Source organism: Schistosoma haematobium, chromosome ZW (assembly GCF_000699445.3).
Source record: "Schistosoma haematobium chromosome ZW, whole genome shotgun sequence".
NCBI classification, from domain to species: domain Eukaryota; kingdom Metazoa; phylum Platyhelminthes; class Trematoda; order Strigeidida; family Schistosomatidae; genus Schistosoma; species Schistosoma haematobium.
Window position 1 is genome coordinate 78,264,566 of NC_067195.1, and position 14,347 is coordinate 78,278,912.

The following is a 14,347-nucleotide window of genomic DNA, read 5'->3' on the forward strand; positions in this document are numbered from 1 at the left end:
CATTATATGGTATTATGTGAAAAAGCTTATGGAAGTTAAGTCATTTGAAATTATATTAAGTGAATATTGGGGCTTCATTTTAAAAGCTTTTAACGAATATTATTTAATATGTTGCATAGAGATTTGATTTATTTTCATTCCTTCAATTAAATTCTACTTGGTCAGGCAATTGTAATTATAATGTGCTTATTCCACATGAACTGACCATTAGTTGCCAGGTTTCAGCTCTAAAGAATGACTTTTTACTAAGTTCTGGAGATTTCAATATAGTTCAACCACAGTTCATTTCGTTGATTGTTCCATTTCTCTTTACATTTTCTCCGTTAATTAATGATTTTCAAATGTAACTAATAGAACTCTAAGCTTAGAAAAGCTTGAATAAATGACTTATGCATGAAAAAATTAACTGATTTTAATTCGCTACTGATAGGGAATATGATTTACAATTTTTTGCTGGGAGGGGGTCTACTTACAATTGAAGTTTAACTAGTCACAATTCAGATCTCAACTTCAAAACGTAAATCTGTAGTCAGTATTACGCATTCAAATGTACTGTATGATGACTGATTACATCACTGGTAAAGATAGAGTAGTTGATAACAATTGCATCAAGAACATATCAGCTTTACCAATAAATGACAAATTGAAGAAAATTATCAGAAGGGGTTTGGTGAGATTTTAGAAATTTCACAGATTGAAATCATGAGTCAGTTGAAGCTAGACCACCATGGAAAACCTGGAAGCACTGGACAGCTGGCCGTTTCGTCCTAGTATGGGACGCCTCAGCAGTGCGCATCCACGATCCGCACCCCGCGAGATTTGAACCCAGGACCTATCAGTATCGCGCCAAGCGCTCAACCAAGTAGACCACTGAGCCGGCATCCGACAGTGTTAATGTCTAATTTCAACCAATCCACGAAGTTGCGCTACCGTATACCATTGTCTTTAGTGAGCTGATATCTCACAACAAACCTGGTTGAACTTCACTGGTAACGGCTTCTCACTAGAACTCCAGGAGTATCTCTTGAAGTCAGTCACTAGTGAGCAGATGATTATTATCAGAAGGGGTTTGTGGAGGTAAGTAAAATAAAAAAGTTGCTTATTAGAAATGTATTCAATCTAGAGTATAAAACACAATAAGAATTTATGACAAAGATAAACCCACTTCAGTGTTGTTATTCTGTCAATGAATAACAACTGGAAGGAGCTGGAAAGCATTGCCCAGGACAGAGTTGGATGGAGAATGCTGGTGAGCGGCCTATGCTCCTTCACGAGGAGTAACAGGCGTAAGTTAGTAAGTAATTCAAGTTTCCAAGTGAAAAAGTTTTCATCTCACACTTTCTTAACAAATGAAATGTAGTTATGTTGAATATTTAAAAAAAGAAAGAATAGTCCGATTTAATTTCAAACTTTATTCATTCATTTTTATAGGTGAAATTATTGAATTGGAAAGTTTAGTGAAACCAGATCAAACTATTATTAATTGCCCAACGAATCAGAAACCATGTTATGCATGCTTACAAAAAGGTAACGATCAATTCATTCAGTCATAATAATTTTATAAAGCTTATTTAATTTAAAATATATCTGACAATTAGTAAATATCAGAAGGGGTTATGTGGAGATTTTAGTAATTTTATAGTTGAATTCATGAGTCAATTGAAGCTAGATCACCATGGATAACTTGGAAGCATTAGACGGCCGTTTTGTTCTACTATGGGACCCCTAAGCAGTGCCCATCCACGGTCCCGAACTCAGGACCTATCGGTTTCGCACGCGAACGTTTAACCTCTAGACCACTGTTAAGGCATCCAATGGTGTTAATGTCTAACTTCAACCAATTTACGAAATTGAGTCACTGTCCACCATTGTATTCAATGAGCTACTATCTCACAACAGACATGGTTGAACTCCACTGGTCACTGCTTCTCACTAGAACTAATAGTAAATGTCTTCGAAATAGAAAATTTCAATGAGTCTTTGGGAAAAAACAGCGATGATGATATAGTAAGAGTGTCTTATTTTCAATATGATTATTCATTGAAGTCATTGAAGCAGATGGAAAACGGAATATAATTTTGTCATACAGTGTTGAGGCATTTCAAGTATTAAAAAGATAGTGTGTACTATTAATATTTAAGTGAATATATGTGAATTTTCCGTTGATTTAAAGGTAGTTAAAAAATAGTTAGACAGGAAATAGTTTACCTTATCCTTTTTAGTGTCTGATTTTAGGAGGTAATTATGGAATTCTAGTGGGGAGCTATGACCAGTGAAGTTCAACAGTGTCGAGTTTGAGATAGTTATCCACCACGGTCGATGGGAAATTATTGCACACTACCATAAGTTGACTGAAATTAGACCTATACATTATTAGATTCCTGCTCAATGGTATTGAGGTTTAAGTGTTCGTAAGAGAAACCGGAGGTCTGAAATCCTCATACTAAACTACGAACATTCTCCATCATCTCTTCATCTTAACTCTTTTTCTTTTCATATCGTTCCTATCAGTGATTATTATGTAATACTAGAGAATATACTTAATAATTTTTGTCCTGTAAATGACTGAACTTAGAAGGAGATTGTCAATATTAGCAAGCTGGTCAGAATGTCTCATTGTAATTATAATGCAAATTATTCACTTTCTAGATAGACAACATATTCAAGTTGGATGCAATGGTACAACAGAAGGTCATTTACATTGCTTGTGTGAAGAAGATCCAAATCAATGTCCCTATTGTCCATCAGGTAGGCCCATAATTCATTACATTCATTTGATTGTTGATGAATCATTTATTTGATCATTATATATTATTAGTGAACTGTTATCTATTTGCTAACCTTTTTCTTTTGTTGTTACTAATATATTGTAGATTTTTTCAGAGGAGTATATGTCTGCGTCTGTACAACTTTCAAATTGAATCCCTCTGAAATGTATCTCTTCGATGAGCTGATATTTTTTGTTTTTGGTTTCAAAGTATCATTATCTATTTCATATATTCTTGTACAAATTAAAACTCAATAAATTTTGTTATTTAATTTTTCAGGCTGGCGTACGCCACAGATTGATCCTCGTTCTGAAATATGTACATGTCCTCCACAATATACTGGTAAATCATGTGAATTTTGTGCAGATGGACATAGACGTGATCCACCTGGTGGTCTTATTACTGATCGTTGTATCTTATGTACATGTAATAATCATGCTACACGGTGCGATCCTGAAAGTGGTAAGTATCTAAACCAAATTACATTTCAGTATATCCGTATTATATATATATATAGCATTTGTCATCAAGGCGTGACTGCAGTCTTTAGGGAACTGATGTCCCCTATGTAATTTTGACCCGATTAACTCAACTCTCCAGTATGAGATGTGACCATTGATCTATTCGGTCAGTGATTAACAACGTAAATGACTGAATTATTTATGACTGATCGATTTTTTTATATATTTATCATTAACTTGGAGGTTTTAAAAAATATATTACTGTACTATATATTTAGCTTGAAAATGTTCAACTAAATTATCAAAATGTCAACTGAAATAAGCACTGAGTGATTTTTTACATTTATTCGTATTCTCATTTAATTGTATTCATCTTGAAAAGATTAAGCTAAATTTTTCACATTAGTTAAGGTATATTAATATAATTAAATAAAATAGATAAATTGACAGAACCAAGACGTTTGTGAACACCCTGGTATGGCCGAGAGTGGGGTGGGCCCTCCCTCCCTCTCGAAGTGCTCTCACACGGCCATGCGTATACAGCCTCTGCCAGGGAAGTCCTACTCACTACCTTCTCGTGGCGGAGGTGTTGTTTACGAAATTGAGTGGACGAAAAAGCGAATTTCCGGTACTTTGACCGGATTCCAAAACAATGGTGCACATGGGCTCCAGGATCTTGAGGGAACAAATGGCGTATGAATCAATCGTTGGTCACCGGCTACAATGGGACTGCGTCTCCTTGCGTTGCTCCACTGCCTTGTGGGTCAGATCTTTAGGTCGAAGGCTCGGGGTGTGGTCCCCTAAGAAAACCACCTGCTTCGTTTTGGGCACCCGGGCAGTATCCCAGCCCTCACACAAATCGAATGATTTATGTGGTGCATATCTGTTTGGTGCCTCCTTGTACCAATGTTTATGTGGTTAAATAAATAAATAAAGTGTGCATCAAACTACTTACTCATGTGATTATAGAAGGAGTTGGTATAATATGGAAGTTATTAATATTTCTTTTTCTGTATCGAGTTGATTTGTAATCTAATGTAATCCTCATCATGTGTCATTGTTCAGGCATCTATCCTGACTCCTACTTACTTGGATTTAAGAATTAACGCTTTAAATCAAAGCCTCGATGTATGAAATATTATATTGATTGATCTATCAATTTATATACCTCTAAGTAAATAAAAGTCTTGAAATCAGTAAAGTATCACGTCATTTATGATCTATCAAAGATTTAATGATAGAATTCATGGAAATATTCTTTCACTATCGACCAAGTTGTGCTATCACAGACTTATATGATGGAAAAGAGACAACCATGATGATTGTTCTATCCATGATGCAGAATAGAATTATTTGATTGATTTCATAAACGGTATAACTTCACTTGGATTCCATTTGGATTATGAAGGATTTGATTAGATAATCATCAAACTAAATCATATGTAAGTTAGAGTTGAAATCGCAACACTGAATACCGAATAAATCGTTCTAATCGTTGAATGTTGGCTGAGAAACCTACAAGTTCTAGGTTTTATTCTTAATAGTGGTTCATAGATGCCTACTATTTCAATGTCCCGTGTTAGGATGAATCAATTGTTCAGTGCTCTTTGGCTTTCAATAGTATTAGAATTATGATTAGTCTGTGATGAATATTACCTACAAATTTAATAAAATATTTGATTGACAATTCAAAGTATGTTCTATAAGTTGTTTTAAGTAACGATAATAACGATAATAATAATAATAATAATAATAATTAGTTATTTGTTTTAGTTGTGGCATGAGTATCGGGAATGACCTTATACTGATAAACGTTGATCAGTGGTTAATAATAACAATAATAATAATGGTAATAATAATAATAATAAATGTAGTATACAGACAGTTGTCAAACAATAAAAGTAATAATAAAAATAACTTTTTATTTTGCTATCAAAACAATAGTAATCTTAATGATTAATAATAATGACAATAGTTATAGCAATAGGGATACTGATTATTGATGCTTGATGTGTACCTTCATATTCATTAGGATAGTTATTCAACATACATTCATATATGTATACATACAAACATTTGACCAGATAACAATGATTAAGGTCATACATAATGTTTACTTCCGGTCTATGTTTTCTATATTTGAATAGTATTTAACTTGTCTTACATAATTCACATATTAATGCTATTTCATTCACTTCTTAATGATAAAATAAAGAATATTCTCCAATAGCCATTATGAGCTTGAAAAGTATTCAAATTTTGTACTATACATAAAATTAATCAGTTAAATAAGTAGTACATTAGGTATAAACAAACATATTTTTTCAGCCGGTTAACTGTACCACACAGTTACATGTATATATATATATATATATACATGTACACACGTTATATGTAAGTTGTTTTATACATAAAGATGGTACTGTAATATCTGAAATATACACTTAATGTATATTTAGAACAAATTATCATTACTTAGTATAATGGATAGATTAATCTTAGTTAATGAAGTGAATATAATCATATTAGTTTTTATAGCGTAATCGATAAAAACTCCTTAATTAAATCTAGAAAATTTATATCATTAGTATTATGTTACATATTGATGTTGTAATTGTTTGATTATGTACATCGTAATGGTAGTAATACTTACAAAATTGACAGTGCTGGGATGCGTGTTACGTATACCCTAATACCGACTGCTCCGACGTACGATGTTTTATGGTGTAGGAGTAGGTTGGAAGAAAGTTAGGGGTGGTCAGACCAAAACATGGCACGAATCCATGAAGTCACCAACAAGTGGACTGAGCCATATTGGTAGATGTAGACTATCTGGTTGGGATCCGGGAAATGATAGCAACCATTCGTTGAAGATCTTACAATGGTGCAGGTGCATCCACTCTTTGTGTTCTCCCAAATTCTAATCTTCTGAATTCTTACTGTGCCTATTTTTTTCTCTTTCTGAATTTGTTTCACTGGATTATACTCCTTGAATAACATCTTCAAACCCTAATGTTTCCTATTAGTGCTCATACTCTTACTATATCTACCACTATGGGATTTGAATCGATAACTGCATCTCTGTGCTAATGTGGTATGGCAACTCAAACTGATGTACGTACGTACGAACTTCCACGTTGTTACTGACTGACTGAATGAATCACTATACAAAACTTTAAAAGTAGCAATTCATCTTTTTTTGTTGTTCATCCATATAACAGTCTGATGTGATTTATGAAACTAAAGACTGTAGTTCTATACACTTAAACATTAGCTTATTCAGAATAGATGGATTTTGGTTAGCAACGGAATCTAGAACGAATATTTTGTTCTAGTTGAGACTTGTCAGCTGGATACAGCTGCATCCTAGTGTTGGTATTGATATTGAGACTTTAACCTAGTCTTTTCATCTCGAATGCCAAGGTATTAACTTGTTCAACTAGTATGATATTTATATCGCCACTAGTAATTGTTTGAACTATCCAGTTGTCGATATTCTTGACTCACACACATTAGCCTCTCTGGTGCAATTCGCTCGATGTGCTTGTAATATTGTTATCTATTCTATCCGCTAATAAACTGAAGTCGCAATCTTGAAAGGAATAGTGAGCAATTCCAGTTCACTTTCAAGGTTCACATAATTATCTATATCTAGAAAGAAAAAAAAATTAAAAAGTATAGATCACTTGACAAAAATATAACTGTACTATGTTTTTCTTTCTTTGATTCCGTTTTAAAGTACTGATTTATATATATATATATATATATATATATATATATATATATATATTATTACACTGAGTGATATAAGTCGATTAAAGTTCATGAAGAATCAAGCTTTAATGTAAGGAAGCCTTAATATAAAGTTGTAACAATCTGTCTGTTATATCCTAGTGAATATTAAATTATGGGTAACTTCTGGGAACTATTTATGGACTAATACTGTACATATATTCTAATTGTATAACTGTTAGGAAACTAAACTATACATATTTATGTTACTCTCACTATAAACCCTTAATTGATCTGTCGGTTACTGTTAGATGATTTACTGTTCTCGAGTTGTTTTCAATCTATTAGTCACAGTTTCTCATAATCACAGCCACTTTGGCTTGATCTTGTACATATGTTACTTTCTGTTTTATAGTGTGATGTGGTCTGATTTTGCTTGTATATAAACCAAGTATGTTTGAAATATATGATTCGTGTCGAGGAGGCTGAGATTGGTGTTCTGGACTTAACATGTAGGGCTAGACAGAGAAACGACCAATCGGAACTCTGGGCTGCTCGTACTGGTGCATGAATCATTAGTTTGGTCGTATAGGTCAGCGTATCTCAATCGGCAATCGTGCTTCATGATAATCGTATAGCTAAGGATATAAAAGTGTCAATATAATATATTTCTATTTATTTATTTACCTGAACACATAAATATTGGTACGGAGGGGCACCGAATAAATATATGCCACACAAGTCACTTGATTTGTGTATGGGCTGTGATACTGCCCGGGTGCTCAGACAGAAGCAGGAGGTTTTCTTATGAAGCTACACCAGGAGCCTTTGACCTAAAAGTTCGATCTACAAAGTAGTGGAGTAAACTTAAGGAGACGCAGTCCCATGGTAGCCGGTGACCAGTTATTGATTCATACGCCATTTGTCCCTTCAGAATCCTGGAGCCAATGTGGACCATTGGTTTGGAATCAAGATTTTCCAAATCCCCTAGGTGGGCCCTCTGTATCCACCAACCCGGTTAAAGCGCCGGACATTCGCCTTTCGTCCTCTCAATTCCGTAAGCAACAACCCCGCCACGAGAGGGCAGTGGGTAGGACTTCCAGTCAGTCAGTCGGTCAGTCAGTATTTACACTTTTAATCTGTCTATGATTTAGTTAGTAGACTGTGGCACAATGCAAACATTAATTTAACAGTAGTGTTAGAAGGGTCAAAATGATCCATGTGTTATACATGCAATGGCAATGGATCTATTTCGAAGCTAAAATTTTAGGAAATTTTCGAGATTCTTAAAAATTTACTTGTAAAAGGGAGGGGGATTTATGATTAAACGTTTATATTTTTTAATATTGACATTTGGATGCAGTCATTCAGTGATTTTGCAAGCTGTATTGAATTACTGCATTGAAATAGTAATTTATTTAGTATCTCGAAGAAAATGATTGTATTTAGTTGAAGCCACTGTTTCCTTTGTAATTATTCAAATATTTAGTTTATAAATGCTTTTTAATTATCATTATGTGCCATTCAGCATTGATTATGAAGATCTTTTGTCAGTTCAGTTGTAACTGTAGTGAATGAGAACATAAGTGGAGATAATCGAATGTATATGAATGCGAAATTACAGAACATCTTAGTAAAATCTGAGAACCATACAGTAAATACTTTATTTGCAAAATGTCAATCACATTGTTTCAAACTTGGCAGTTCCTTCTGCAAATGTCAATCAATCGTCTCAGACTCCATTGTTCTTTCCATTCCACACCAATCATTCTTTGTTCTCGTTCTCTTTTCTTTGATTCTTTGAACCTTCTGCCGCCAGGCATTTCACTTTTGATTGATGATATATAATACATATATCTGTCGAGATCAGTTGCACACACCACATAACAACCACTTTCTGTAAAGGCTAGATTATTAATAAAATGTGCCCATAGTTTCGGTATTTTAGGTTGATTTCTCTGATATTCAGTAGCATCATAAGTTCTAAAATTTTGCTAAGATTACCTGAGTTTATACGGTTGTAATCCATGTACATTTATTAGAAATTGGTCTCAAACTTAAAAAAATATGAAAGTATTGTCTGAGCTAAAACACTGATAACCCAAACGCTTAAGCAGACCACTTGGAAATATCACTATAGAGGTCTGCAGAGATTAATGATTTTTATTCATATTATGGATCTATCTAATTTGGACATCCATTAAAAACCAGGAAGAACTGGGCAGACGTTTCGTCTCAATATGGGACTCCACAGCCGTAAATATTAACAACCCACCCGGGATCGAACGTAAATGCAGTTAGACATATACACCATTGGATTTTCGCCCAATGGTCTACAGGCTAAGCGTTCACACATGAAGGTTGTTTGATGCCCTGTGATGGGGTTTTGAATGTCCAGTACGGTGTGGTCCTATACTAGGACGAAACATCTGTTAAGTGCTTTTCGGTTTACAAAGCAAAACGCCTTTTTTCATATTCGTACATAAATAAATAACTCTTTTCTAAAACTGGCGAATGCTTTATCTTATCTATACCACAATAAGCTTCGATATTGCCTTCTAATGTGCAAATACAGATAAACAGAAATATTTCAAAAGTACTCCCTAACCTCTCGTCATTGAATAATAATTCATTTTAACTGAATACTACTTACAAGTAGTTAAATGTAACCACCTACATTTTATTAGACATTTTATCACATTTATTTATTGGTCATCAAATATATAGGTGACATAAAAATGTAGATCTTTTCCGAAAACTAGTAGTACAGTAACTAGAATCAAGTCATAGAAGTTATATATCTCATATGATTTTTGTGAAGAATCCACACATATATTTGGAAGTGAACGATAAGGGGTATTGAATATCTGTCTCAACATATTTTGATGGAATATGATAGAGGAAGTTTAAGTTATTTATTTACTATCAGATAAATGGATTCAACTAACTTAAGATGCCTGTTGAACAATAATAAAAACAGAAGTCTAAATGCTTCATTTAACACTAAATTTTTATTACTGCATGAAATACGCAAAGATGGATAGTGGCTAGCAGTGGAATTCAGGACGCGCGTTTCGCCCTATTTGGGACACGTCAGCTGGATGTATTTGAATCTCAGAGTTGGTGTACACTCTGCGACTCGAACCCTGTAGCGTTCACTTCAAACATCATCGCGTCATCCACTTGACTACTGAGTCGCTTGCTTGTGCAATGGGATGAAACTTAAATTCACTTCTGTATTGTTTACTTGAATTTTCCCACAGTACACACAATATGCCAATAAGAGACTGATCAATAGCAGTCCTAAACATCAATGGGAAGGTTCAAGTGAAACAATACTAAGTGAATTTCTACATGAAATACGCCAAGATAAATCTCTCTTCATGTATATATTAATTTATGTAATTACAGTATATTCCAGAACATAATATTTAACAAAATATTGTTCTGTACCAGTGAATAACACAAATTTTCTTTCAGACACAAATGTTTAGTTTATTTCTGTTATTCTTTGAATAATACACATGCTAAAAAAGTGTTTTAAAGCTTTTGTATCTTATTGTATGTGAATGAATTTTACAGCACTTGCAGCTTGTTTTCCTGGAGAATATAAGGATAGACAATTACTAGCAAGGCAAAAGGTTTATGTTAGATTAAATAACCTGTAAGTTTATATCACAAACTGATCCTGATTAGAAAACCATTCGAAACTAGGAAACACTGGATAGTTGTTCCGCTTAAGTATGTGACTACTCCACCAAGAACTCAGGACCTCAAAGGCTCGCAGGAAGCGTTTTACTTCTAGGCCACTTAGCTATCATCTATTGGTTTACATATATTACATCAGGCGATTCACAGTACTGTGAAAGTATCTTTTCACGCCATTGGTGGGTAACTGCAGCACACTGGATATAGCTGAAGTCCGTTGGTCACAGTGTCACATAAAATTCCGGAAATCAAATCTCTAAATTAACCACTAGTAAGCACATGATTATATGTTTAGAAACATATGAAGATTGTTAAATTCTATATTTGACATGACTTACTTGCATTGGATAATGTAAGGAAGTTATCTGCCACTAGTTGCGTGATATTGCAAACTGATTAAAATTAAATACATAAACGTTTCAGTCCCAGACCAGCGGTCTAAAGATTAGGCATTCGATGGTAAAGCAGGACGTTCTAGGTTCAGTCTCTAATAAAGTCGTGGATATGAAGGAGTCCAATACTAATGCTTGTCTAACCTGGTTTATTTCACGAAGTAAACTATAAAATCTAATTATATTCAAAAGCCTTTAAACTAAATCTAAAATAACACTGACTAGTCGCATGTAAAATTTCAGACGTCTATCAGCAACTCTATTCATAAAAAAACTAATACTAATGTTTTGCTCAACCTAGCTTAGTTAATTTCTTGAGAATACAAAGGAGAATTATTAAATATAGTAACCAACACTGAGTGATGCACAAAAATTGATAAACCGTAAAAGTGAATTTTGCCAAACCATTAAGATATGTAACAAATCAAACGATAGAGATTTTCATTACTAACTTACTTACTAACGGCTGTTACTCTCAATGGAGAATAAGACGCTGACCAGCATTCTTCAACCCATACTTTCCTGGGCCTTCTTTTGTAGTTCTATCCAATTCTTTTCATTCTTCTCATGTGTGTCTCCATTCCTCGACGTAATGTCTTCCTTTTCTCTTTTGGCTTTGAGGATTCCAAGTGAGGGCTTGCCTTGCAGCACAGATCGATGCTTTGCTTAATGTGTGTCCTATCCACTTCCAGAACTTTTTCCTGATTTCTCCCTCCGCTAGAATGTGGTTTGTTCTCTACCATTGTTAATAAACACTTGTATCATCTGGATGATAGCTTTCGTAGTTGTTCAAGTTTCCTCCCCATACAGTAGAACTGTCTTAACATTCGTATTGAAAATTCTGACATCGGTGTTGTTGGATAGCTGTTTTTAGTTCCAGATGTTCTTCAGTTGTAGATATGCTGCTTTTGCTTTGCTGATTCGCGCCTTCACATATGCATCTGTATAATCAATAATCCATAAATAACCTACATTTATCTTTTCTTTGATAAATTCACTATTAATTTTCCAAAATATTTAATGTAACAACTGTGAAAAACGAACGTGAAACATGAAAACATTGAAATTAACACAAAATACGGAAGTAGACAAAAAAACTGGTGATAGACATAGAGTTTATTCACCTTCCAGATAAAACATGACAATTTATCAACTAAATATAGTCATTTAGCTACAGACTTTACTGAAAAATAGTCATTTCAATGGTTGAGATCATGAGTCAATTGAAGCTACACCACCATTGGAAACCTGGAAGCACTGGACGGCCGTCTCGTCCTATTGTGGGACTCCTCAGCAGTGCGCATCCACGAACCCCGCCTCTCGAGTTTCGAACCCACAATAGGTCTAGTTTCAATTGACTTATGATCTAAACTATTGAAATTACTATAATATCCACAAAAACCCCTCCTGGAAATTAATAATTAATCAGTAAATGTCATTCATCACTAAAATAGTGAAAATAGAATTGTATTTTATGCTAGAACTATGTAACTAAATGTAACATTAAACGAATGTTACTTTGAATTGATGTTAAATAAATGTTGAATGACGTACTAACTGTACTAAATTAGTAGGGAAAAAAGTTACAAAATTATTACATTGGATTAAAACAAATGTAACACTGAACAAATATCATAGTGAATTCAAACAATGGTGAACGATATTGAGACTAAATTAAAATATGATTTTGCATTTTATTCTCTCTTAAAAATAAGTAACTAGGATCAGTACAAATTAAACGAAGTTATTTGTAATGGTGGAGGCGATATGTAGCTCAAGTAGATGATTTTGATGGAGTTCTCTGAGCTGGGTGGTTCGATCATGTAGTTTCATCGTTCTTCTTAACGAAATCATCAGCACAAACTTCAGGTAGAAATGAGGTGTTTGAATTTCTCTACATGTGGTTCACAGCTTCTCCTGTAGATCTCGATGATCAACAAGAACCAATCATCATCAACAGAACAAAATACACTGTAGATTTACAACGCTTACTGTTTAGTCAGAATAGAATACACATGCACTCTTTAAATTGTATGGTTTAACATTCTTTCTTTTTCAAACAGGTCAGTGTGAATGTCAAGATAATACTGGTGGTTTATTCTGTGATCGATGTGCTGATGGTTATTACGGTGATGCAATTGCTGCAATCAATTCATCTGATGCTTGTAAACCATGTCCATGCCCTTCAGAAGCAAAATGTGAACAAGTTCATTGGCCAGACCGTTCAATTAAAGTTGTATGCAAAGATTGTCCAGATAATAGATCAGGTATTATAAATAAATATATACATAATAAACTCTTATTTTTGTGTTTGCGACATATTATCTTTGGTTATATCAAGGTATTTATTCTTAACCTGCTTCGATTTTGTCGCCTAGACAGTATTCCAGTTCTCACACAAATCGAATGGTTTATTTGGCGCATATTTGGTGCCTCCTTGTATCAATGTTTATATTCAGAATGGATTTTGTGGAGCTTTTTTAGAAATTTCACAGGTTGAAATCATGAGTCGATTGAAGCTAGACCACCATGGAAAACCTGGAAGCACTGGACGGCCGTCTCGTCCTATTGTGGGACTCCTCAGCAGTGCGCATCCACGATCACGCACCACGCGGGATTCAAACCTATTGGATGCCGGCTCAGTGGTCTAGTGGTTAAGTGCTCGCGCGCGAAGCCAGTAGGTCCTGGTTTCTGGTGTTTTCACCATAAAATGGTTTGAGAAAATATAGCCGATATGATCTTGGTTTAGTTAAATCAATGAAAATTACCTGATTCTATAAAACTTCAGGATGACTAATACAATCTCCTGCTTGATAATTTGGTCACCTCATCTTGAAATCCTATAGAACCTCGCCTACAATTAAGTTTGTTTACGGTTAACATTGTCAAGCCCTATAGTTTACTTGTTTAATAGATAGTGTTTTTCAAACAATAACAATTTGTCTATGTCTTTGTACTATTCTTATTATTTTCATGTCTCCATGCTCATTTATGCTTGATCACAAGTGACAGCTTACGCACCTACTTCTCAGTCTACCTTAAGTGTTAGTTGCTTAAATATCGCTCGATAAAACCATGTATATGCTTGAATCGAATTAGTTTATTCGAAATTGAATTTGCCTATGTATTCGCTTGCTCACTCATATTGACGTTTCTGCTCAAATTCGTTCGGTGTGCTTATAGCTTTGTTATCTAAATTTATACACCAAACTCTTGGTATGAGGGTCACTGGTTAAGATCAACTCATTGTTGGGATAACTTCTTACAATTTTGACCACTATGTTTT

At 34.2% G+C, this 14,347-nt stretch overlaps 1 protein-coding gene across 1 annotated transcript in view; it reads left to right on the forward strand.

Annotated features, from left to right (window-relative positions):
• LAMC1_25 (Laminin subunit gamma-1) overlaps positions 1–14,347 on the forward strand; it is a 109,460-nt gene that overhangs the window by 22,251 nt on the left and 72,862 nt on the right. Inside the window, exons 8-11 of the mRNA XM_051212376.1 lie at positions 1,432–1,527; positions 2,650–2,748; positions 3,048–3,230; positions 13,125–13,328. Coding sequence (XP_051072557.1) covers positions 1,432–1,527; positions 2,650–2,748; positions 3,048–3,230; positions 13,125–13,328 — 582 coding nt within the window. The remainder of the gene's footprint in view (positions 1–1,431; positions 1,528–2,649; positions 2,749–3,047; positions 3,231–13,124; positions 13,329–14,347) is intronic.